General features: G+C 41.1%; 1 protein-coding gene across 1 annotated transcript in view; it reads right to left on the bottom strand.

Annotated features, from left to right (window-relative positions):
- ASAH2 (N-acylsphingosine amidohydrolase 2) overlaps positions 1–26840 on the bottom strand; it is a 97525-nt gene that overhangs the window by 9693 nt on the left and 60992 nt on the right. The window contains exons 13-17 of the mRNA XM_037804987.1: positions 6717–6832; positions 5558–5652; positions 3866–3905; positions 2991–3086; positions 175–270 (exon numbers count right to left, since the gene is read on the bottom strand). Of these exons, the coding sequence (XP_037660915.1) occupies positions 175–270; positions 2991–3086; positions 3866–3905; positions 5558–5652; positions 6717–6832 (443 nt within the window). The remainder of the gene's footprint in view (positions 1–174; positions 271–2990; positions 3087–3865; positions 3906–5557; positions 5653–6716; positions 6833–26840) is intronic.

Genomic DNA, 26840 nt, shown 5'->3' with positions numbered 1-26840 from the left:
ATAATTGAATCTGAATTCTATCAGTTTCATTTCTAAAAGATATATTGTAGCTATAATATTTTTTAAACCATAAAGATTTTGAAAGAAACTGAACACTCAAAGTTAACATTCTCCTTTTGCTTCTCTCCTCGTCCCCACACTCCTGAGACCCACAGACATACAATATTTGGTTACCGTAGCAATGGCCTTAGCAAGGCCTCTGAAGAGCTGGATGTAAGCAGACAGAGTATGTGGTCCGTAAATAGTAGATGCTGCCTCGTACCGCTGAACCTGCAGGAGAGGAAGGAGAGAACTGTGTACAGGTTCTGTGCATCACAGTCTATTTATAGAAGTGTCACATCTTAGGTGAGGGACGATGCTTGAAGATCACACACAATTCAAAACTGGCGTAACTCAAGATTAATTATCAGAAAGGAAAGCAGGCATTTCTATTTACCAGCCAAAGTGAATGACCCCCATCAACTACATGCTAAAGGCAGTGGGCTCTCTTGGTTTATGCCATTTGGGCTTTTACTCCATTTAAGTGAAACAGGGGAATTGCTCCTGACCTTATATCCACTGTCAGTAGTTGTAAAACATATGCAAATCTCAAAATAAATGTTTCTCCCCCAGGGCCCACAGCAAGAGAAAAACCAAGGGAAGAAGTATCTTAGTAACTCCTGGATAAATGAGGTGTTTGTGGTACAAGGACATTTAGCCCACCACAGCTGTGAACTAAAGCCAAGTACATCTCCTATCACATGAACCCCAGGCCTTTCATTGTTCCACAGGAACCACAAATTATCAGACCTAAAATGGAGCTCATCACTCCAGGCATACCAACTTTCTCTGCAGCCTTCTTTACCTCAGTGAATGCCGTCCTCCCAGAATCCCAAGCAAGAAATCATCTGGCAGCCATCTTAAGCTCCCCTCTCTGCCTCATCCTACATCCTATAAATCCACAAGGTTTTTTCATTCTACTCCCTTAAAATATCTTAAATTCTTCCATTTTCCTCAGCCTCTACTGCTTTTACTTTAGTGCAAACTCATTTCTCTCACTCAAATCACAACTACAGCATCTTAATCAGTTCTCTGCCTCTAGACTTGCCCTTACAATTAATTTTTCACACTGCCAACTAGTGACCATTCTAAATTACAAATTTGATGAGAGCATAATCTTTCTTTGAATCCTACTGCAGTTCCCCAAAACCTTCCTTAATGAGTAAAAATCTCTGAAACTTAATAACCACTGCCTCCCACTACAGAGCCGGTCCCATTTTACCATCACAGTCACCATATTTACTCTGTGACATTATTACTCTATGACTAATTATAGTCCCTTAAATGTGCTAAATTTGCACATGTAGTTCCCTCTATATGGAACATCTTCCTAACTTTTATTTGCCTGACTAAACTTTAGTTAGCACCTTTCATTCTAAAGAACTCAGACAGATAACCCATCTTCCCCAAAACCTACCAGTTCCTGTCCTCAAGTAGGGTGTCCTCAGTCTAGATTGGTGCTCTTTACCTTTGTTTTCATAGAGCAAATGTGTTTCACTGTGCATCCTATGTTTTCATCGTGCATGTGTTTCACAGAAATGAGATCATCTGCTTTAGTCTGTGTCTTTCTACTACACCATTAACTTCTAACAGTCTTGAGAGCAGGGGCAGATTTTTATTCATGATTATCCCCCCAGTCAGTAGCTAACATAGTATGTCACAACACAAACTTGTTGAGTGAATGGGTGGATGAATGAATGAGTGAACAGTAATCCTCACAGGAGCCCGTCCTTGGGCTGGGAGACAATCTGGTAGGGGTTCCTAACCTTGTTCCTAACATTTTCAACATTCTCAGTTGAGAATAATGTTTCTAAATGCATAAGATAAAATAATGTGACTGACAAAGGAAACCATTTAGATTGAAATTAACTTGTCAAATATATGAAACCAATTTTGTGACTGTAGTTAATATATGTGCCTTTTTATCACATTTTAAAATAAGATCTAGGAGTCGATCTAATAACTACTATGATTTCAGAAAGCAATGAGAGTAAAATATTTCCAGATCTGCAATATCTGTCTATGATATGAAAACATCTTTAGTTCCTACTGGTGATAAAGTCAGCGGTACTGCTAATGCTACTGTGGTTTTTTGTTTTAATTCATACATCGAATGAAATGCTAAATAGAACATAGAGATTAGGGGGGAATAGATGTAATTTTTCCTATCCATGTTTACTCCAGTTAACTCCTAGTCAACAGGCTTTCCTAGTAGGCAGGTGCCTTCAGTAAAGCCAACAGAGAGCAGCAGGGCAGATTTCACTGCTGATATCTCTGAAGATTTATCAACAGGTTGATTGTATACCTCTCTATGAACTGCCAAGATAACCCAGCAGCTATAGTGTATTAGAAATTATTAATTAGGAACTCTGAATTATTTTAATTTCTATTGTTAAAATGTATTTGGGCTACTTTCTCTACTTATTATAAACAAAGATACATTACAGCCACCAGTCTCCCTAAACTCTCTGAGACTCTGTTTCTTAATCTATATGATGCAGATAACAATACCCAATTATTACTGTGAGTATTATTTATGTGAGGATTTCTTATGATCGTGTATGCAAGGTGTTCAGCCAATGCATTCAATAAAGAATAGCTATCAATGGGAGTTTTCCCAGGTTCTACTGAGGGTTAAGACACCAGATACATTATAGAGAGGGTTAGGAACATTGCACGCCACATCCCAGGCTTATTACCAGTGCCCCTGAGAAAGTAGTGGATATCAGGTAAAGTGGAAGTCAATGAAACTAGAATTTTGACCTGAACTTGGAAATGGTGAACCTAGAACTCTCAAATACAACCACTAATCTATCATTCTTTTATCTGCCCTAAGGCAAAATCGTCTCTCAGAAACATGATTTGGGAAGTCTAGAAAGAAAACCTGCATTTGACACAACAGCCTTGATCAGGGTATAATTTATTTAAATGATGAGAACTCTTTGCTTTACCTGGTATTCTTCATAGGTGGTAATGTAATGTGTATAAACATTGCATAGACCCGAAATAACAACAGTCATATTCTGCATCCCATAAGATGCAAATTCCTACGGAGGAAAGGCAGAGACCTATAAATTACTCTTCATCTTATAGTATATGCTCATTCCAGTTATCCTTAACACACAATCATAGGTGTGAATCGTCATGTAAGAGGGTTCTCTTAGCAAAATTCTTCCTAAGGATAAAAACTACTGACAATGCTGAGGTATCAAACAATCCTTGATGAAAAGGTACAGCCGTAACTTTGCACTAAGGCAAGTCAAAAGATCTAGGAACATCTGAATGATTGCATTTGCAGAAGAACATCTTCTGATTACTAAAACACAGATGTTTTTATTAATTTTCTGACCAGAGGGTTATTTCCAGCTTCAAGTAATAAGACATTTGTTGATTTTGTCATTTGAAACACTTTTCAATACTTCCTGGATATAAAGAAAATCATAAGTGAAGATAAAATACAGAATTCCAACATGTGATGTATTTTATTTAGATTGTTGACATGACTTTAAGATATTAAGGTATTTTGGGGTTATTTACTATTTAATCTATAAAACCATTATTAGTTGTTAAATTATCAATACACAAATACTATAAAATATTTTCAACATGACCACAATTTCCTTATTTTTTTAAAGTTTGGCCCTATATCACCAGTATTTCATATTCACATTTAACTGTTATTTTCAAAGAAGTATGAAATGCTAGTTGACTTCAGGAAAGATTATTTTAAAAGATACCAGCTCATAAAGATAGGGAATTTTTTCCTCTTCACCAAATACGAAAGCATTTAGGAATTCAGAATTTAGATATTTCATTTTTAGCTTACTGCTTGAACGGCCTCACGTAGTCTTCGTCCAGACATGGTCCTGAGTCAAGAAAACAGAATTACCTAAGTGTTTTCCTATTCAGAATGTGTTCCAAATATACAGAAAGACCTGTAGTGAAAGTCTAAAAGTTACCCTGGCTCATCATACAACAGTAAACTATATAGGAAAGCAAAGGTTGAACTTTTTTTTCCTGACCTTCCTGTCTTCCAAACAAGTTTTAGAACAAATACTAAACTGGAAACAGTCAACTAAACTAACCAAAGGAGAGAAGAATCAATAAATATCATTGGCAGAAGAGCACAATCACTTGCCATTCATTGAGTCAACAAAATACCTATAGGTTGTATTCTATGTTGTAAGAACTAAGGCAAGGAACTTAACATTTCACTCATTCCTTTAATCCTTCAATCAAACACTGAGCACCTACTACATACCATGCCTACTTCTAGTTGGTAAGGATTCAATGTGGAGCTTACATTCTGTTGAGAGGAGATAGCCATTAAGAAAATAAAAAAGTAAGAGGATGGTGCGTGCTATTGAAAATAATAAAGCAGTATAAGGAGATAGGAAATGGTAGTGGCTGTATGGGGACAGTGGTAGTGGTGGTTGAGACAGTGAAAGTGGTGATGATTGTGGTGGGTGAAGGCTATTCTACGTAGTATGCTCAGGACTGACCAAAAAAAAAAAAAAAAAAAGATTTGATCAATAAATGGGAGGAATATGAGAGCCAGCCATGGGGATAACCGGAGAGAAAATGCTCCAGGCAGAAAGGCTAAAGACTCTGAGACAGGAGCATGCTTGGGAAGACTGAGAACTGCAATGAGCCAAGGTGGCTGAAGCAGAGGTGGGCAAAGGAGAGAATGGTAAGAAATAAGATCAGAGATTGCTGACAGCCAGATCAAATGGGACCTCATAGGATATTGCAAGGGTCTGAGGATTTACCTGGACTGAGATGGAAAGCTATGCTAGGACTCTTAGCAGAGAGGTGACATTATCTAACTTATGTTTTAAAGATATTACTCTGGCTTCTGTGTTGAGCAAAGACTACAGATGGGTAAGGGAGAAAGCAAGGAGACCAGATAGGAAGTTTTTGCAATAATCTAGCTGAGAAATAATAATGGCTTAGACCGGGGGGAAGTGATAGTGTTGATAAGAACATGCAGAACTTGTTGATGGATTGAATGAGGGAAAAGAGAAAAGGACAGGATTCAGGGACATCTCAAGATTTAGGACTAGAGCAGCTGAAGTATATAAAATAGCCATTTACTGAGCTAGGAAGGACTGCATAAGGAGCAGGTTTAAAACATCACTCCATGTTTTTAATGCCTAAACTGATTGTTTCAAGTACCTTTATTTTGCTGTTACTTCAAGTCTTCCTACTGATATAGTAATTCACAGCATCATTTTAATTTGGAATGATAAGTTTTCAAATGTTCATGTTTGCTTCAAGGATGCCTTGAGATACACCACCAGTAAAGAAGTAGAGAAATGTATTGTTCACAGAAGGAGAAAAAGGTATTGTTCAGTGGACCCAACAAAAAAGGGTAAGAAGAATTGTCACTGTTGTCAAATATAGTATAGTAGGATTCAAAGGGACCAGTATACAATTATCTGTCACTGATACAAAGTGATTCTAACTGAAAGACACATACAATAAACACATTTTAAACTAAGAAATAAAAAGAACTTACGTAAACTCCCCAGGAATGGCAGTTATGGCCAAGGACCCAAGAGTAATAATCTGAACATCAACAATATCTGGGTGCCAGGGATGAGGTTTTGACAGCTGAGAACCCAAAACATGAAAATTGGGTGAGGAATATTACTCTTGCTGTGGTCAAGAGATAGAAAGATTCCTTTATTAAAGGACTTAAAATGTTTTGGGCTGATTTGGCCTTTAATCCTACTATCAAACAGATTTTCTTCCCAATACATGATGTTTGTATTACATATTGATTCTGGGTATGTATGCCCTGGTTATAACATGTGAGTCTCAAATGCCAATGCCTATTGACTTAGAGTTATTTTCACATCAATGATGTTTCTCATCAGTGATGGGTAACGAATAACCAAGGATTTCCCTAGAGTACTGTGGTGACTGTTTTCATACAAGACAACAGAAAGAGAAGTTTCACCATTTGGAAAAGATTAACTTAGCAGTTTCTCTTCTTACTGGAATACTACTTTAAGTTTTCAGTTCCCAAGTCCTGCCTTTTTCACCAAAGTGTCTCCAAGAGAATCTATCCTTTTCCAAATTCAGATTGGTGTAAAATCTTTTCCTTCATTCCTTCCTTTCTTTCTTCTTCTCCAAGAATTTTAATTGAATATTAGAAAATAATCTATTTTTTTAAAATTTCTACTTTTACAATCCATGCTTTTATGAACATAGGCATGATATTTTGATAGGTGAAATACATGTGAAAATACATGTTCCAAAGGAGTGTTAAAAGAAGAGTGCTTTTGTAAGTAATGCTTCTGGATTATGACAAAGTTGAGATGCAAAAATGTTCCTTTTTATATAACCTAACATACTCTCCTCTACAGAGAATTCTGTGTGGACCCTTTTCCTGAAGCCAATATAAATGAATTCTGAATAAGATAAATGTTAATCTTATTCTTCCTTTTCCACTGTTTTAATTGCTCCATTTATTTATCATAGATACAAAAAGTTTGTCCCTTTGTCATTAAAGTTAGATTCATAGCACTCATACTTTCAATATGATACCTTTGATGTAGAATAACTAAATAAGACCTCCCACATCAGTAGAGATCTACCATTTGTTAATTGACAGTTCACAAATTTAAAAGTAACAATAAACTAATTTAACTGTAATCATCACCATGCTTTACCTCTCCAGTAGGAATAAGGATTGGCTTTGGTTTTTGACACTCTGTGATTTCTTCAGATGGTTTGCCCATGATCTGATCCCGAATGGTGTCCCAAAATGGATCCCCTTCTTTTGTCCCTATTAGAAATGATATGATCAATATGATTCATTGAACCAACCCTCTGGGAAAAAAAGCAATCATTTTCACAAATAGCATACAGCAATCCTTTTAGGAGTTTCAGATATTTTATTAAGGCTGTTGCTAAATGACATGAAACAGTTTGAATAATGTAAGAGGCAAAATTTCCTGTGCATCCTAAAATAGAAGCCATTAATTAATTCAATCCTCACTGCTGTCAAGAGAAAAAAAAGAATATCTTTTGTTCAATATCCTTAAAGTTTTATTTTTATTGCTCTTGCTTACCCATGTCACAAATAAAAATGATCTAATATAATGAACTATAAATCTGTTTTCCTGCCTTGAAAAATAAAAATGACACCTCCAATCTGAAGTACTGGCTGTCATGTTTTTGGTCTCTGAAAGAGCCCTTCCTGATTCCCCACTTAAATACACACACACACATGCACATGCACACACACACACACACACACACACAAATGAGCTGTAATAAACCAAGCCTGAAATCCATAATTTGGGGGAAAGTTTGTTAACTATAAATTCTGTGACCTGACTCTATACAGGGAATTACAATAATTATAAACATATATGCTCCTAATAACAGAGCACCAAAATACATAAAGCAAAAACTATGGAAATGAAAGGAAAAGTCAACAATTCAGCAATAATAGTTGGAGACTTCATACCTCATTTTCAATAATGGATAGAAAAACTAGGCAGAAAATCAAAACAGAAATAGAAGACTTGGGAAACACTATAAGCCAGCTAGACCTAACAGACACCTGTACAGCATGCCACCAACCATAAGAGAAAATACATTTTTCTAAAGTGTACATGGAACATGCTCCAGAATAGACCATATACTAGGCCATAAAACAAGCTTAAATAAACATAAAGTATAGAAATAATACAAAGTATGTTCTCTGACCACAATGAATGAAATTAGAAACCAATAGCAGGAAAAACTTGGGAAACTCACAAAATTGTGGTAATTACACAACACACTCCTAAATAAGCAATGGGTGAAAGAATAAATAAAAAATGAAATCAGAAAATACTGTAAGATGAATGAAAAATAATGCACACTGTATCAAAACTTATAGGATGGAGCAAAAACATGCTGACAGGGAAATGTATGGCTATAAATGCCTGTATTAAGAAAGAAGAAAGATCTCAAATCAGTAACCTAATCTTCTACCTTAAGAAAGTGGAAAAAGAAGAGTTGGTCTAAAAATAAGGCAAGGATAAGGTGGGAAAAAATAAAGATTAGAGCAGAAATTAATGAAATAGAAAATAGAAAAGCAATAGAAAAAAATCAATGAAACCAAAAGCTGGCTGTTTGAAGAGATAAACAAAGTTGGTAAACTTTTACCTAGATTGACCAAGAAAAGCAGAGAAGGCTCGCATTGCTAGAATAAAAGGTGAAATGGGGGCATTACTACTGACCTTACAGAAATAAAAAGGGTTATAAAGGAGTGCTTTGAATAATTGTATGCATGCCAATAAATTAGATAACTTTGATTAAATGTAAAAATTCCTTGAAAAATATGAACTGCCAAAACTGACTCAAGAAGAAATAGACAACCTGATTGAACTGATAATCAAAAACTAACCACAAAGACTTGCCCTTAAGAAGTTCATTACTGCAAAGGAGAGGCTGAACTTGCATAAAATTTTGCCTAAGAGTCTCCCCCTGAGTACCTCTTTGTTGCTCAGATGTGGCCCTCTCTATCTGTAACTGAGCCACTTCGGCAAGTGAACTCACTGCCCCCCCCCCCAACATGGGACCCAACTCCCAGGGGTGTAAATCTCCCTGGCAACACAGGATATGATTACCGGGAATGAATCTGGACCCAGCATCATGGGATTGAGAATATCTTCTTGACCGAAAGGGGGATGCAAAATGAGACAAAATACTTTCAGTGGCTGAGAGATTTCAAATGGAGTTGAGAGGTCACTCTGCTGGACATTCTTATGCACTATATATAGATAACACCTCTTAGGTTTTAATGTATTGGAATAGCTAGAAGTAAATACCTGAAACTACCAAACTCCAACCCAGTAGTCTGGACTCCTGAAGATGATTGTATAATAATGTAGATGACAAGGGGTGACAGTGTGATTGTGAAAACCTTGTGGATCACACTCCCTTTATCTAGTGTATGGATGAGTAGAAAAATGGGGACAAAAACTAAATGACAAATAGGGTGGGATGGGGATATGGTTTGGGTGTTCTATTTTTACTTTTATTTTTCTTATTCTGATTCTTTCTGATGTAAGGAAAATGTTCAGAAATAGATTGTGGTGATGAATGCACAACTATATGATCGTACTGTGAACAGTTGATTGTATACCATGGATGATTTTATGGTATGTGAATATATTTCAATAAAACTGAATTTAAAAAAAAAAACTAACCACAAAGAAAAGCCCAAGGCCAGATGATTTCATCACTGAAATCTATCAACATATTTAAGGAATTAATACAAAGTCTTCACAAATTCATCCAAAAAATAGGAGGAAACACTTGCCAACTCATTCTATGAGGCCAGTATTACCCTGATACCAAAACCATACAAAGATATAACAAGTAAAGAAAACTACAGACCAATATCTTTCATAAATTTGGATGGAAAGAAATCTTCAACAAAATATTAGCAAAAATGATCCAACAAAATATAAAAAGAATTATATACCATGATCAAGTGGGATTTATCACAGGAATGCAAGGTTGGTTTCCAAAAATGAACTGATGTAATACATCTTATCAGTAGAATAAAAACAAATACCACATGATATTTCAACAGACACACACACAAACAAAAAAAGAATTGGACAGTATCCCATACCCTTTCATGATAAAAGCACTCAAGAAACTAGGAATAGAAGGAAACTTCATCAACCTGATAAAAGCTATCTATCAACAACACACAGCTAAAATCATACTGGTTTAAAGAGTGGTTGTTTTCCTCTAAGGTCAGAAACAAGACAAGGATGTCTGTCCTGCCACTTCTATTCAGAATTGTACTGGAGGTTCTAGACAGGGCAATTAGGAAGAAACAAGAAATAAAAGGCATCTACTTTGGACAGGAAGAAGTAAAACTATCCCAATTCACAGATGACATGATCATGTATAAAAAAATGCTAAGGAGTCCAATGAAAAAAATTATTAGCACTAAAAAACAAGTTTGGCTAAGATTTCAAGATAAAATATCAACACACAAAAATAAATTACATTTCTGTACACTTGCAATGAACAATATGAAAACAAAATCTAGAAAACAATTCTGGAGGCAGAGCAAAATAGCAGCCTAGGGAGGTGTGGAAATTATTTAGTCCTCTAGAGTAACTAGAAAATAGCCAGGAACAACTAGCAAATAGTCTGGAAGAACTGTTTGGGGGACATCCATGACCAAACACACATTGTACATGAGCCTGGAATGTGTGGAATGGCTGAGATCACAGCACAGAACTTTAAGTAAAGCTCCCCAAAGTGAGGAGCTGGTGCCTCTCCCCAGCTGGCATGGCAGGCTGAGTTGGAACAATTTCCTGTGGGAAAAAGAAGCAGTCTCTACTAGGAGCAAGGAAAGGTAGGTAAACTGGCTCCAACTGTGGTTTTAATTAACAAATTGGACTACTGAATACAAGCCATGAGCACAGATGAACCTGGAGAAAGCCAGAAAGGGAACCTGAGGTCTCTCCTGGCAGAGAGGAGACAGAGCTGATGGTAAAAATAATAATAAATAAAAACAGAGGCTTTTTGAGTTGGCTGAGCTCAGAATACTGGAAAAGGGCTCTGTCCCAAGAACAGGGGCACACAGAACCAGGTACCAACTTTAGCTCTTGACTGGCCAAACTGGGGGGTTGGGGACTGGCTCTAAAAAGGGGATTACTTTCTTTTTTCTTTTTTTTCTCTAATTCTGAGTAGTTCAATAGAGAAATACTCAGGCATTTTCAATTCTCAGTGCTGAACCAGGCACACCTGGAATGAAGATAGAGCGACAAAGGAAGAACTCAAGTAAAGGAGGTAATTCCCTAAAGGTTTATCTTCTCTAAGTAAAGAGGGGTCAGGGTCCAGCTCAAGTGACTGCCCTCCCTCAGAGAATTCAGATCCCAGGGAATGGGGGGAAAAAAACAGAAACAGCTTAAGTTTGGCTTCTGACTCACTCTTGGTCCATGGCAGGGTCAGGGTCTGCTGAGAATTAAAGGCACTGCAACTCTTTATACCACTGGGAGCTGCAGGCTAATAAGCACCATGTACTGGGCAGGTCAAAAAAAGCATAGAGTCTAGAAGCCCCACAAAAATCTCACAATCTTCTAGGTCTCATCCTCAGGGCAACCTGATATGGATTATACCTACCTCCTGAGACCTAGGCCTGTCTTGTCTGGGAAACTCTGGTGTAATCAAGAAAACCAGAAGTCTAGACAACAAAAAGTTAAGAGTCACACTAGGAAAAACAAAGATATGGCCCAGTCAAAGGAACAAACTTACACTTCAAATGAGAGACAGGAGCTGAAACAGCTAATCAAAGATGTTCGAACATATATGCTAAATCAATTCAAAAATCAAATCAATAAGTTTAGGGAAGATATGGCAAAAAGAGATGAAGGATATAAAGAAGACATTGGGTGAACATAAGAAAGAACTCAAAAGTTTGAAAAAACAATTCGTAGAACTTATGGGAATGAAAGGCACAACAGAAGAGAAGAAAAACACAATGGAGATACACAACAGCACATTTGAAGAGGCAGAAGAAAGAATTCATGAATTAAAGGACAGGACATTTGAAATCCTATACACAAAAGAACAGATAGGGAAAAGAATGGAAAAATATGAGCAGGATCTCAGGGAATTGAATGACAACATGAAGCACACAAACATATGTGTCATGGGTGTCCCAGCAAGAAAGGAGAAGGGAAAGGGGGGAGAAAGAATAATGAAAGAACTAATCACTGAAAATTTGCCTATCTCTTATGAAAGATATAAAATACAGGTCCAAGAAGCACAATACATCCCAAACAGAATAGATTCAAATAGACCTACTCCAAGACACTTACTAACCAACTTGTCAAATGTCAAAGACAAAGAGAATTCTGAAAGCAGCAGGGGAAAAGTGATCCATCACATACAAGGGAAGTTCAATAAGACTATATGTGGGGAGCTGGAGGGGCAAGATGGCGGATTGGTGAGCTGTATGTTTTAGTTACTCCTCCAGGAAAGTAGGTAGAAAGCCAGGAACTGCGTGGACTGGACACCACAGAGCAATCTGACTTTGGGCATACTTCATACAACACTCATGAACATGTCGAACTGCTGAGATCAGTGAAATCTGTAAGTTTTTGCAGCCAGGGGACCCGCGCCCCTCCCTGCCAGGCTCAGTCCCGTGGGAGGAGGGGCCGTCAGCGCTGGGAAGGACAAGGGAGAACTGCAGTGGCGGCTCTTATCAGAAACTCATTCTACTGATCCAAACTCCAACCATAGATAGACTGAGACCAGACACCAGACAATCTGAGAGCAGCCACCCAGCAGAGAGGAAACAGGCATAGCAAAAAACAGCAAAGAAAAACTCCAAAATAAAAGCGGAGGATTTTTGGAGTTCTGGTGAACATAGAAAGGGGAAGGGCCCTGAGGCGCATATGCAAATCCCGAAGAAAAGCCGATCTCTCTGCCCTGTGGACCTTTCCTTAATGGCCCTGGTTGCTTTGTCTCTTAGCATTTCTGCGGGTGTCTGAGCTTGTACCTCGGCTTGCCAGGCCTGGGCCAGGGGACCTGATCACCCCCTGGGGAGGGTAGTAGGTACGGGCGTGAGTGCCCTCTGCAGCCCCCCCGAGCCTGGGGAGCGAGGTCAAGGCAGCTCCCTTTTCCTCACCCAAAATGCCACTGGCAGGGGAGGCTTGCCGGAGGAAACCGCCTTTCTCCCAACTGCCCTTTCCCCGCTTCCTTATCTTACCCACTCACTCCCTGGTGCCAAGGCCACTCCTGCCACCGCCAGCGCGCATGCCCGTGGCCAGAACTACCCCCGCCCCGCTGCAACGGTTCCGGCGTTCTCTCAGAACCAATCCTAGCCCCTATCCCTTCAATATTGCCATTTAAGGCTACTTCACCTCTTTTCCAGCCCTGCCCTTCTTACCAGCCTATATAACCTGTAATCACCCCTGAATAAATCTCTTTGGCGCATACTCCTACTGGATGAAGAGTGTCTTGTCCCTATCGCCGCCCTCCATACCTTGCACGCCTCCCGCCGAGGACCCCGGCCACGTCCTCCGCCTCGCCCTCGCCTCCGGGAAAGAGCCCCCGCCGCCGGTACCCCTTGAGCAGCCCCGAGAGCTGAGGGCTCGGCTACCGGCCGCCTCTCCCCCTAGAAGTAGTAACCGCGACCGCAACTGGTGCCCCGTGTGAGGAACGTCTCCACACAACAGTTCAGCAGGTCGATCGCTCGCCCGGACGCCTCTCCAGCTTCCCGTTTCCTCGCCTGCAAGGTAGGGCCGCCTCTCCTTCGCCGCTTCTGGAGCCGTGGGAGGTTCACTGCTCCGAAGCCGCTCATCCCTTCCCCCACGCTCTCTTCATCCAGTAGGAACTCCTCCCTTCCCCCACGCTCTCTGCGTCCTCTTGTATGCGCACTTCTATGACCCCCGTTCCTCCTAACACTCTCCCTCTTCCCCTCCATTACTTTGCTGTAGTTCTTTGTATCTTTATTTCCTCATTTGGTGCCGTGTGCCTCTTTGCAACCGCCCCCCCTGACTGCTCCCGTTGCCAAAGGGCACTGCTTTCCGCTCTCGCCGTCTCCTTCGGCCTCAAGGCCACGGTTTATCTCATTCTCTCTGCTCGGTAATCAACTCCTCCTCCTCCTCCCCGCCAGCCGGGCCGGCCCGGCTCGGGAGTAACCCCCCCTCCTCCCCCCTCAGCTATGGGTAATCGTATATCTACATGTCAGGCACCTCAAGTTCGTGCTCTAGCGGGTCTCCTAGACACGCATCGCTGTAAAGTGTCTGTCCGGCAGCTGCAGGTGTACTGGGACCTCCTGCTGCCCTTTAACCCATGGCTCACCACTTGCCATCTTTGGGACCCTGTTACTTATGATCGTCTTATTGATCGGGTCACCAACGCCATGGAACATGAGAGCAAGCGCTTCCCTCCCGGCTTGCTCCCCACCTTGATAACCATCCGCTCCTGCCTTCAAGGCTCCCTCCCCCCTGATCGAGGCCCCGTTAAATCCAAGGAGGCCCTATCAACCCAGCCAACAGATTCAGATAGCGATACTAATTCAAATCATGACTCAGACACGGAGTCCTTAGTCGAGCAGATTAACAACGCACTCGAGGTAACTCCCAAAAAGCAAAATAACACTGCGCCACGCCAAGATGGCGAACTTCCTCCTTCTTCTTCCATCGAGGGGAGGAAATGTTCCGGCAATGACATCAGCCCTAAGCTGGGCCGGAAACCACATACGCTTTACCCCGCCCTTCCACAGGGCGGAGCTAGTCCGCCATCTTATGCCTTGGGCCTCACCCTTTCACAGGGCGGGGCTGATCCACCATCTTGTGTCTTAGCCACGCCCACCGCGCCGCCATCTTGCGACACTTGGGGCCTCCCACTCCCACCTCCCCCTTCGGCGAGCTCCCCCTCGGAGCCGCTACCGGCAGTTACCGCCGCTCCTTCCACTCCACCGACTAACAACCCCTGGCTGCCTTCTACACCTCAAGGCAACCCTTGGGGCAACGCTCCCCCTACCCTCACTCCCGCGCCAAGCCTTCTGCAAGCGCGTCCTCCTTTCTCTCGTGCTTTTCGTTGCTTTCCTCTTAACCTTGCGCCCACCCCACAGAAACCGTATGACTGGTATCCCATTGACTCAGATACTATCAAGCAGCTTCGCAGGGCCATCAGGGAGGACGGGTTAGGTAGCCATACGCTTCCCAAATACTGCAGGATCTCGGCATGGACTATTGCATCCCCCAAGACTGGGCCTCGCTTGCCCGTTCCATTCTTAACCCCGGTCAGTTTGTTGACTGGCGTGCTCACTTCCAGGCAGAAGCAGCTCAGCAAAGTGAGCAAGACGCAGCCCTTGGAGTCTATCATCCCCCTGAAGCCTATTTGGGCACTGGAGCATTTCTAAATGCGTCTGCTTATATTAATGTCCCTGCCACCTTCTGGACTGTCCTCAGAGGTATCGCCTTACGAGCATTTGCCAATTGCTCTGCCCGTCAACCTAATAAATTCACCAAGTTCTTCCAGGAGCCGAGTAAGCCTTTCGCCACCTTTGTCTCCAGAGTCGAAGAAACCTGCGCTCAGAAGGTAAGTAATCCCCAGGCCCAATATTACATGTGCCCATCCTCAAATCCTGGAAAATCGTACTGTAATTCCCCCAACGAGTACTACTGTGCATACTGGGGGTGTGAAACACTAACCACTAATTGGAAGCCTCCTGTTCCTGATCATTACCTTACCCTAAAGTGGGCCCCTACAGGGTGCAAACTCCCTACTGTTAACTGGCTCGGCCAAGAAAGTGAGAGATCCTGCACACATCTTAATCTTACAGTGCAGCTCCCCACTAATCCCTCCTGGTTACTCGGTCAAACTTGGGGCTTCAGAATCTATGAGAAAGGAGCCGACCGAGGATCACTTATTCTTATAAAAAAGGAGGCTGTAAACCAACCAAAGAAAGATACTATTATAAAAAAGCCCTTTAACATTAGTCCCAATAAAGTCATTAACCCCCTTTTTCCACAGCCCTCCAGCCGCACTTCAAGTACAAGCAGCGCATCCGGAGGCCGCACCTCAGCTGCAAACAACGCATCGCCAACCCCACCACCCCAGCTTCCTTTGCCCCCTTCTCGTTATTCCTCTCCCCTCCTCAGCCTCATCCAAGCCGCCTTTGCCTCAGTAAACTCCTCCAACCCCAATTTTACCTCATCCTGCTGGCTCTGCCTCTCCACCTCTACCTCTCTATACGAGCCCGTTGCCTCCAACCTCTCCTTTTCAGAAAGCACAGAAAACAGCCCCTTGGAATGCAATTGGAATACCTCTGCCGTCCCCCTGACCTTTCATTCAGTCTCCTATACGGGAAAGTGCGTCCGCCCTCGCTCCAGTAACTCTCCCGACCTCACTGCCTGTGCCAGCTACTCATCTCCCAGCAGCTCTGCAAAATTTCTCATTCCTCATAACTCCTCCCAATGGCTCTGCTCCTCTACAGGACTTACCCCCTGTCTCAGCACGAATATCATCAGTGAATATAAAGAAACTTGCCTCCTAATTGTCCTTATCCCTAGGGTCTTATACCACAGCGAAGATGACTTCTTCCTCCGTCTGGAAAAAACTGCGGCTCCTGCCCCACTGCAAAAGCGAGAGCCCATCACCGTCCTTACAATTGCCTCCCTCCTAGGTCTTGCCGGCACTGGCACCGGAATCGCTGCACTAGCCAGTCAAGGCTCCGCCCTAACTCACCTCAGGGCGGCTGTTAACGAAGACATTCATCACTTACAAAACGCTATTTACCATCTAAAAAATTCTGTCAATTCCCTCTCTGAGGTAGTGCTCCAAAACCGCCGAGGTCTTGACCTTCTCCTCCTCAAAGAAGGAGGCCTCTGCGCCGCCCTAGGAGAAGAGTGCTATGTTTATGCCAATTCCACAGGTCTCGTCGAGGATAGCCTGAAAAGGGTCCGAGAGGGACTGGAAAAGCGTAAAAGAGATCGTGAAGCCACCAGTTATTGGTCCAGTTTTTTCACTCCCATTCTCCCATACATCCTTCCTTTTCTTGGCCCCCTATTAATAATTATTCTAGCTCTCATCTTAGGACCCTGCCTCATCCGCAAAATTGTCCAGCTTGTAAGAAAACAAACGGATGCCATTTTTTCCTCGTTCGTGCAAATCCAGTATCAGCGACTCGCCACCTCTGACGCCCCCCACTCCAAGAACCCTCCGCGACCTCAACGCCACCGGTCGACTCGCCAACCGCGAGGCCCTTCTCAATTACCTGAACATCGTTCTCGCCTCGAGTTCCAGCTTCTCTAAACCCCTAAACTTTAAACCCCTCACCTTCACCCAGCCCGCTGCAGCGAAGCCATTGTCAAGCGCCCGGGCACCACACCAACACTGAGCTCCAGCCTCGCTGAGCCACCGTCAACCCCTTTTTTCCCTTCCCTGACCTCCCCCTTCCCTCACCCTTAGCGGACCTCTCCAGTAAAGCCTCTTCCTCTAATTAGAAAAGAAAGGGGAATTGCGGGTGTCTGAGCTTGTACCTCGGCTTGCCAGGCCTGGGCCAGGGGACCTGATCACCCCCTGGGGAGGGTAGTAGGTACGGGCGTGAGTGCCCTCTGCAGCCCCCCCGAGCCTGGGGAGCGAGGTCAAGGCAGCTCCCTTTTCCTCACCCAAAATGCCACTGGCAGGGGAGGCTTGCCGGAGGAAACCGCCTTTCTCCCAACTGCCCTTTCCCCGCTTCCTTATCTTACCCACTCACTCCCTGGTGCCAAGGCCACTCCTGCCACCGCCAGCGCGCATGCCCGTGGCCAGAACTACCCCCCGCCCCGCTGCAACGGTTCCGGCGTTCTCTCAGAACCAATCCTAGCCCCTATCCCTTCAATATTGCCATTTAAGGCTACTTCACCTCTTTCCAGCCCTGCCCTTCTTACCAGCCTATATAACCTGTAATCACCCCTGAATAAATCTCTTTGGCGCATACTCCTACTGGATGAAGAGTGTCTTGTCCCTATCGCCGCCCTCCATACCTTGCACGCCTCCCGCCGAGGACCCCGGCCACGTCCTCCGCCTCGCCCTCGCCTCCGGGAAAGAGCCCCCGCTGCCGGTACCCCTTGAGCAGCCCCGAGAGCTGAGGGCTCGGCTACCGGCCGCCTCTCCCCCTAGAAGTAGTAACCGCGACCGCACATTTCAATAACCCATTAGATCTCTGAGGAGGGCCCTTTTTTTTTTTTTTTTTTTTTTTTTTTAATCCTTTTTTCTTTTTCTAAAACAATTACTCTAAGAAGCCCAATACAGAAAGCTTCAAAGACTTGCTATTTGGGCAGGTCAAGTCAAGAACAGAACTAGGAGAGCTCTGAGACAAAACGCAATAATCCAGTGACTGAGAAAATTCACTAAACACCACAACTTCCCAAGAAAAGGGGGGTGTCCGCTCACAGCCATCATCGTGGTGGACAGGAAACACTCCTGACCATAGCCAGCCCCATAGCCCAGAGCTGCCCCAGACAACACAGTGTGATGGAAGTGCTTCAAATAACATGCACACACTACAAAACTGGGCGTGGACATTAGCCTTCCCTGCACCCTAAGCTGGTTGTCCCAGAGTTGGGAAAGTGGAGCAATGTGAATTAACAAAGCCACATTCAGCCATCATTTCAGCAGACTGGGAGCCTCCCTACACAGCACAGCAGCCCAGAACCACCCTGGGGGGACAGCACTCATCTGTGACATAGCACAGTCATCCCTCAACAGAGGACCAGGGGGTGCACGGCCTGGAAGAGGGACCCACTCGCAAGTCTCAGGGTCCATATGCCAATCAAAGAACTAATGATAAACAATGAGACCATAGTACGGGATACAAAGGATATCAAGAAGACCCTAGAAGAGCATAAGGAAGACATTGCAAGACTAAATAAAAAAATAGATGATCTTATGGAAATTAAAGAAACTATTGATCAAATTAAAAAGATTCTGGATACTCATAGTACAAGACTAGAGGAAGTTGAACAACGAATCAGTGACCTGGAAGATGACAAAATAGAAACTGAAAGCACAAAAGAAAGAATGGGGAAAAAAAAACAAAAAAATTTAAATGGACCTCAGGGATTTGATACATAATATAAAACATCCAAATATAAGACTCATTCGTGCTCCAGAAGGGGAAGAAAAGGGTAAAGGTCTAGGAAGAGTATTCAAAGAAATTGTTGGGGAAAACTTCCCAAATCTTCTCAACACCATAAATACACAAATCATAAATGACCAGTGAACTCCAAATAGAATATATCCAAATAAACCCACTCCAAGACATATTCTGATCACACTGTCAAACACGGAAGAGAAGAAAACAACAAGAGAAAAGCAATTCACCACATACAAAGGAAACAGCATAAGACTAAGTAGTGACTACTCAGCAGCCACCATGGAGGCGAGAAGGCAGTGGCACGACATATTTAAAATCCTGAGTGAGAAAAATTTCCAGCCAAGAATACTTTATCCAGCAAAGCTCTCCTTAAAATTTGAGGGAGAGCTTAAATTTTTCACAGACAAACAAATGCTGAGAGAATTTACTAACAAGAGACCTGCCCTACTGGAGATACTAAAGGGAGCCCTACAGACAGAGAAACAAAGAAAGGACAGAGAGACTTGGAAAAAGGTTCAGTACTAAAGAGATTCAGTATGGGTATATTAAAGGATATTAATAGAGAGAGGGAAAAAATATATATGACAAACATAAACCAAAGGATAAGATGGCTGATTCAAGAAATGCCTTCATGGTTACAACACTGAATGTAAATGGATTAAACTCCCCAATTAAAAGATATAGATTGGCAGAATGGATTAAAAAAAAATGAACCATCAATATGTTGCATACAAGAGACTCATCTTAGACACAGGGACACAAAGAAATTGAAAGTGAAAGGATGGAAAAAAATATTTCATGCAAGCTACAGCCAAAAGAAAACAGGTGTAGCAATATTAATCTCAAATAAAATAGACTTTAAATGCAGGGATGTATTGAGAGACAAAGAAGGCCATTACATACTAATAAAAGGGGCAATTCAACAAGAAGAAATAACAGCCATAAATGTTTATGCACCCAATCAAGGTGCCACAAAATACATGAGAGAAACACTGGCAAAACTAAAGGAAGCAATGGATGTTTCCACAATAATTGTGGGAGAGTTCAACACATCACTCTCTCCTATATATAGATCAGCCAGACAGACAACCAACAAGGAAATTGAAAACCTAAACAATCTGATAAATGAATTAGATTTAACAGACATATACAGAACATTACATCCCAAATGACCAGGATACACATACTTCTTTACTGCTCACGGAACTTTCTCCAGAATAGACCATATGCTGGGACATAAAACAAGGCTCAACAAATTTAAAAAAATTGAAATTATTCAAAGCACAATCTCTGACCACAATGGAATACAATTAGAAGTCAATAACCCTAAGAGATTTACAAAATTCACAAATACCTGGAGGTTAAACAACACACTCCTAAACAATCAGTGGGTTAAAGAAGAAATAGCAAGAGAAATTGCTAAACATATAGAGACAAATGAAAATGAGAACACAACATACCAAATCCTATGGGATGCAGCAAAAGCACTACAGAGGGGGAAATTTATAGCCCTAAACGCATATATTAAAAAGCAAGAAAGAGCCAAAATCAAAGAACTAATAGATCAACTGAAGACGCTAGAAAATGAACAGCAAACCAATCCTAAACCAAGTACAAGAAAAGAAATAACAAGGATTAAAGCAGAAATAAATGACATAGAGAACAAAAAAACAATAAAGAGGATAAATATCACCAAAAGTTGGTTCTTTGAGAAGATCAACAAGATTGACAAGCCCCTTACTAGACTGACAAAATCAAAAAGAGAGAAGACCCATATAAACAAAATAATGAATGAAAAAGGTGACATAACTGCAGATCCCGAACAAATGAAAAAAATTATAAGTGGATACTATGAACAACTGTATGACAACAAACTGGATAATGTAGAGGAAATGGACAAGTTCCTGGAAACATATGAACAACCTAGACTGACCAGAGAAGAAACAGAAGACCTCAACCAACCAATCACAAGCAAAGAGATCCAATCAGTCATCAAAAATCTTCCCGCAAATAAATGCCCAGGGCCAGATGGCTTCACAGGGGAATTCCACCAAACTTTCCAGAAAGAACTGACACCAATCTTACTTAAACTCTTTCAAAACATTGAAGAAAATGGAACACTACCTAACACATTTTATGAAGCTAACATCAATCTAATACCAAAACCAGGCAAAGAAGCTACAAGAAAGGAAAACTACCGGCCAATCTCCCTAATGAGTATCAATGCAAAAATCCTCAACAAAATACTTGCAAATCAAATTCAAAGACACATTAAAAAAATCATACACCATGACCTAGTGGGGTTCATTCCAGGCATGCAAGGATGGTTCAACATAAGAAAATCAATCAATGTATTACAATACATTAACAATTCGAAAGGGAAAAATCAAATGATCATCTCAATAGATGCTGAAAAAGCATTTGACAAAATCCAACATCCCTTTTTGATAAAAATATTTCAAAAGGTAGGAATTGAAGGAAACTTCCTCAATACGATAAACACCATATATGAAAAACCCACAGCCAGCATAGTACTCAATGGTGAGAGACTGAAAGCCTTCCCCCTAAGATCAGGAACAAGACAAGGATGCCCGCTGTCACCACTGTTATTCAACATTGTGCTGGAAGTGCTAGCCAGGGCAATCCGGCAAGACAAAGAAATAAAAGGCATCCAAATTGGAAAAGAAGAAGTAAAACTGTCATTGTTTGCAGATGATATGATCTTATATCTGGAAAACCCCGAGAAATCGACGATCAGCTACTAGAGCTAATAAACAAATTTAGCAAAGTAGCGGGATAGAAGATTAATGCACACAAGTCAGTAATGTTTCTATATGCTAGAAATGAACAAACTGAAGAGACACTCAAGAAAAATATACCATTTTCAATAGCGACTAAAAAAATCAAGTACCTAGGAATAAACTTAACCAAAGATGTAAAAGACCTATACAAAGAAAACTACATAACTCTACTAAAAGAAATAGAAGGGGACCTTAAAAAATGGAAAAATATTCCATGTTCATGGATAGGAAGGCTAAATGTCATTAAGATGTCAATTCTACCCAAACTCATCTACAGATTCAATGCAATCCCAATCAAAATCCCAACAACCTACTTTGCAGACTTGGAAAAGCTAGTTATCAAATTTATTTGGAAAGGGACGATGCCTCGAATTGCTAAAGACACTCTAAAAAAGAAAAACAAAGTGGAAGGACTTACACTCCCTGACTCTGAAGCTTATTATAAAGCCACAGTTGTCAAAACAGCATGGTACTGGCACAAAGATAGACACATAGATCAATGGAATTGAATTGAGAATTCAGAGATAGACCCTCAGATCTATGGCCGACTGATCTTTGATAAGGCCCCCAAAGTCACTGAACTGGGTCATAATGGTCTTTTCAACAAATGGGGCTGGGAGAGTTGGATATCCATATCCAAAAGAATGAAAGAGGACCCCTACCTCACCCCCTACACAAAAATTAACTCAAAATGGACCAAAGATCTCAATATAAAAGAAAGTACCATAAAACTCCTGGAAGATAATGTAGGAAAACATCTTCAAGACCTTGTATTAGGCAGCTACTTCCTAGACTTTACACCCAAAGCACAAGCAACAAAAGAAAAAACAGACAAATGGGAACTCCTCAAGGTTAGAAGTTTCTGTACCTCAAAGGAATTTCTCAAAAAAGGTAAAGAGGCAGCCAACTCAATGGGAAAAAAATTGGGGAAACCATGTATCTGACAAAAGACTGATACCTTGCATATATAAAGAAATCCTACAACTTAATGACAATAGTACAGACAGCCCAATTATAAAATGGGCAAAAGATATGAAAAGACAGTTTTCTGAAGAGGAAATACAAATGGCCAAGAAACACATGAAAAAATGTTCAGCTTCACTAGCTATTAGACAGATGCAAATTAAGACCACAATGAGATACCATCTCACACCGATTAGAATGGCTAAACAAACAGGAAACTACAAATGCTGGAGGGGATGTGGAGAAATTGGAACTCTTATTCATTGTTGGTGGGACTGTATCATGGTTCAGCCACTCTGGAAGTCAGTCTGGCAGTTCCTTAGAAAACTAGATACAGAGTTGCCGTTCGATCCAGCGATTGCACTTCTCAGTACATACCCGGAAGATCAGAAAGCAGCGACACGAACAGATATCTGCACGCCAATGTTCATAGCAGCATTATTCACAATTGCCAAGAGATGAAAAAACCCAAATGTCCTTCAATAGATGAGTGGATAAATAAAATGTGGTATATACACACGATGGAATACTACACGGCAGTAAGAAGGAACGATCTCGTGAAACATATTGCAACATGGATGAAACTTGAAGACATAATGCTGAGAGAAATAAGCCAGGCACAAAAAGAGAAATATTATATGCTACCACTAATGTGAACTTTGAAAAATGTAAAACAAATGGTTTATAATGTAGAATGTAGGGGAACTATCAATAGAGAGCAGTTAAGGAAGGGGGAACAATAATCCAAGAACAGATAAGCTATCATGGGTAAATCGAATGTTCTGGGAATGCCCAGGAATGACTATGGTCTGTTAATTTCTGATGGGTGTAGTAGGAACAAGTTCACAGAAATGTTGCTATATTAGGTAACTTTCTTGGGGTAGAGTAGGAACATGTTGGAAGTAAAGCAGTTATCTTAGGTTAGTTGTCTTTTTCTTACTCCCTTATTAGGGTCTCTTTGAAATGTTCTTTTATTGTATGTTTTTTAAAAAATTTTTTTTATTTTTTTATTTTTCATACAGTTGATTTAAAAAAAAAAAAGTTAAAAAAAAAAAAACAAGGAAAATATATGTAGAGCCCCCTTGAGGAGCCTGTGGAGAATGCAGGGGTATTGGCCTACCCCACCTCAATGGTTGCTAACATGACCACAGACATAGGGGACTGGTGGTTTGATGGGTTGAGGCCTCTACCATAGGATTTACCCTTGGGAAGACTGTTGCTGCAAAGGAGAGGCTAGGCCTCCCTATAATTGTGCCTAAGAGCCTCCTCCCGAATGCCTCTTTGTTGCTCAGATGTGGCCCTCTCTCTCTCTACCTAAGCCAACTTGAAAGGTGAAATCACTGCCCTCCCCTCTACATGGGATCAGACACCCAGGGGAGTGAATCTCCCTGGCAACGTGGAATATGACTCCCGGGGAGGAATGTAGACCCGGCATCATGAGATGGAGAACATCTTCTTGACCAAAAGGGGGATGTGAAAGGAAATGAAATAAGCTTCAGTGGCAGAGAGACTCCAAAAGGAGCTGAGAGGTCACTCTGGTGGGCACTCTTACGCACAATTTAGACAACCCTTTTTAGGTTCTAATGAATTGGGGTAGCTGGTGGTAGATACCTGAAACTATCAAACTACAACCCAGAACCCATGAATCTCGAAGACAATTGTATAAAAATGTAGCTTATGAGGGGTGACAATGGGATTGGGAAAGCCATAAGGACCACACTTCCCTTTGTCTAGTTTATGGATGGATGAGTAGAAAAATAGGGGAAGGAAACAAACAAACAAACAGACAAAGGCACCCAGTGTTCTTTTTTACTTTAATTGCTCTTTTTCAATTTAATTTTTATTCTTGTTATTTGTGTGTGTGTGCTAATGAAGGTGTGAGGGATTCATTTAGGTGATGAATGTACAACTATGTAATGGTACTGTGAACAACCGAATGTATGATTTGTTTTGTATGACTGCGTGGTATGTGAATATATCTCAATAAATTGAAGATTTAAAAAAAAAAAAAGACTATATCTGGATTTCTCAGTAGAAACCATGGAGGTGAGAGGGCAATGGTATGATAGATTTAAGAAACTGAGAGAGAAAAACTGCCAACGAAGAATTCTATATCTGGCAAAACTGTTCTTCAAAAATGAGGGAGAGTTTAAAATTTTTCAGACAAACAGACACTGAGAGAGTTTGTGAGCAAGAGACCTGCTCTAGAAGAAATACTAAAGGGAGCACTATAGGCATATAGGAAAATACAGGAGAGAGAGGTTTGGAGAAATGAAGACTGTCAGTAAGCATAAGGAGTGAGAGAGAAAATAAAAATAAAAATAAAATAAGATATGATATGACACAGAAAACCCAAAAGACAAAATGGTAGACAGTAGATACACATTGAGTGAAATTAGCCAGAAACAAAAGGATGGATACTGTATGTTCTCTCTAATATGAACTAACAATGATAAGCAAACTGTGAGAGTTACAGTTGAGAACACAGGTTATCAGGAGATAGAAAGAGGTGGGCGATCAGGCATTTGATGTTGAAGGAGTAGAGAAGGTTCAACAGGATTGATTGTATAGATCCAGAAATGGATAGCACAATACTGTGTGATGATAGGACAATATTGTAAGTACTCTGAACAAAGATGAGTGTGAATACAGTTGAAAGAGGAAGGCTAGGGGCATGTATGACACCAGAAGAAAAAGCAGAAGATAAAGACTGGGATTGTATAACTCATCAAAACCTAGAGTAGTCAATGATGGTGACTGAATGTACAAATATAAGAATGTTTTTACATGAGGGAGAACAAATGAATGTCAACATTGCAAGGTGTTTAAAATTGGATGGTATAGGTCAAAAAAGACAATCAATGCAACTAGAGTCTATAGTTAATGGTAACATTGTAAGATGTTTCCAATAATTGTAACAAAGGCAATATACCAAAGAAAAATGTCTATTTGAGGGGGGTATAAGAGAGTGGTATGGGATTCTTGGTATTGCTGTCTGATGTTTTCATTGTATTTTACTTAATTTTATTTTTATTATTCTTCTCTCTTTTATTTTTTTATTCTTCATTTTTTTCTCCTCTTCGTCTTTCTTTGTGGAAGAAATGGAAATGTCCTCATATAGATTGTGGCAGTGAACACGTAACTGTGTGATTATACAGGGAATCATTGACTGTTTACTTAGGATGGATTGTATGGTATGTAAATAAAACTGCTGAAAATAAACAGAGGGAAACAAGTGCTGGAGAAAATGTAGAGAGACGTATGTACCTATTCCCTATTGGTGGGGAGTAGAATGGTGCAGCCCATCTGGAGGACAGTGTGGTGTCTTCACAGGAAGCTAAGAATGGGGTTGCCATATGGTCCTGAACCCCTGTTATTGGAAGAACTGAGAGCAGGGACATGAATGGATATTTGCATACTGGTATTTATGGTGGCAATATTCACAATTTTCAATGGATGGAGGTGGCCTAAGGGTACAATAACTGATAAATGAACTGTTAACTGTGGTATATGCATACAATGGAATACTGAGCAGTGGCAAGAAGGAGTGAAGTTGTGAGGTATGCAACTAGGTGACTGGACCTTGAGGACAGTATGTTGAGTGACATAAGCCAGAATCAAAAAGATAAACATTATAACACCTCACTAATATGGACTAATTATAATGTGCAAACTCTTAAGAACTAAATCTGAGGGCATAGGTTATCAGGGGAAGGCTTATTGTAAAGGTTCCTAGAGTGTAAGCTCCTACAGCAGTCACATCTCTTCATGAGTTGTAACAGTTATTTCTAAATTCTGAGATTCTAAGCTGTTTTTCTATATCCTGTTCAGTCCTTGGACTTTGGGTATCTGTGTAACACCTGAAACTAAGAGCCAGAGTTCAACAGCTATGATTGTCAGCATTACCCTATACAGCAACTGCTAAAGAAGCTGAAAAAGATCAGACTTCAGTTACACATATGAACAAAACAGACTTGTTTAGGACTAAGGCAAATCAGAGTAAAATGTAAAGGATGATATTGACTGTTTTAAAACTTCAACTTCTGTGTGAGACCAAAGGAGGAGATGTTTATTTGGAGCAAAATCTATATTTTCTGTAGCATGCTATATAATACTCCATTTGAAATCTCTCAGCCACTGAAACTTTATTTTGTTTCATTTCTCTTCCCCCTTTTTGTCAAGAAGGTTTTCTCAATCCTATGATACTGGGTCGAGGCTCATCCCCAGGCTCATCGTATGGTCAGTTTATTCAAACACCATTAATTCATGGAACCGTGAATAGGGGATGAGATCTGGTTGGTTTGTACAGGTTAGTGTGAAGCCCTGATACATCCCAGAGTAATTTGGGCAGAGTATAAAATGTATTTGCAAAGCCCCCTAGAGGGACTGGGGGAAAATGTGTAAATATT

This window comes from Choloepus didactylus, chromosome 15, assembly GCF_015220235.1.
Source record: "Choloepus didactylus isolate mChoDid1 chromosome 15, mChoDid1.pri, whole genome shotgun sequence".
Classification (NCBI taxonomy): Eukaryota; Metazoa; Chordata; class Mammalia; order Pilosa; family Megalonychidae; genus Choloepus; species Choloepus didactylus.
This window is presented reverse-complemented; position numbering and strand designations above follow the sequence as displayed.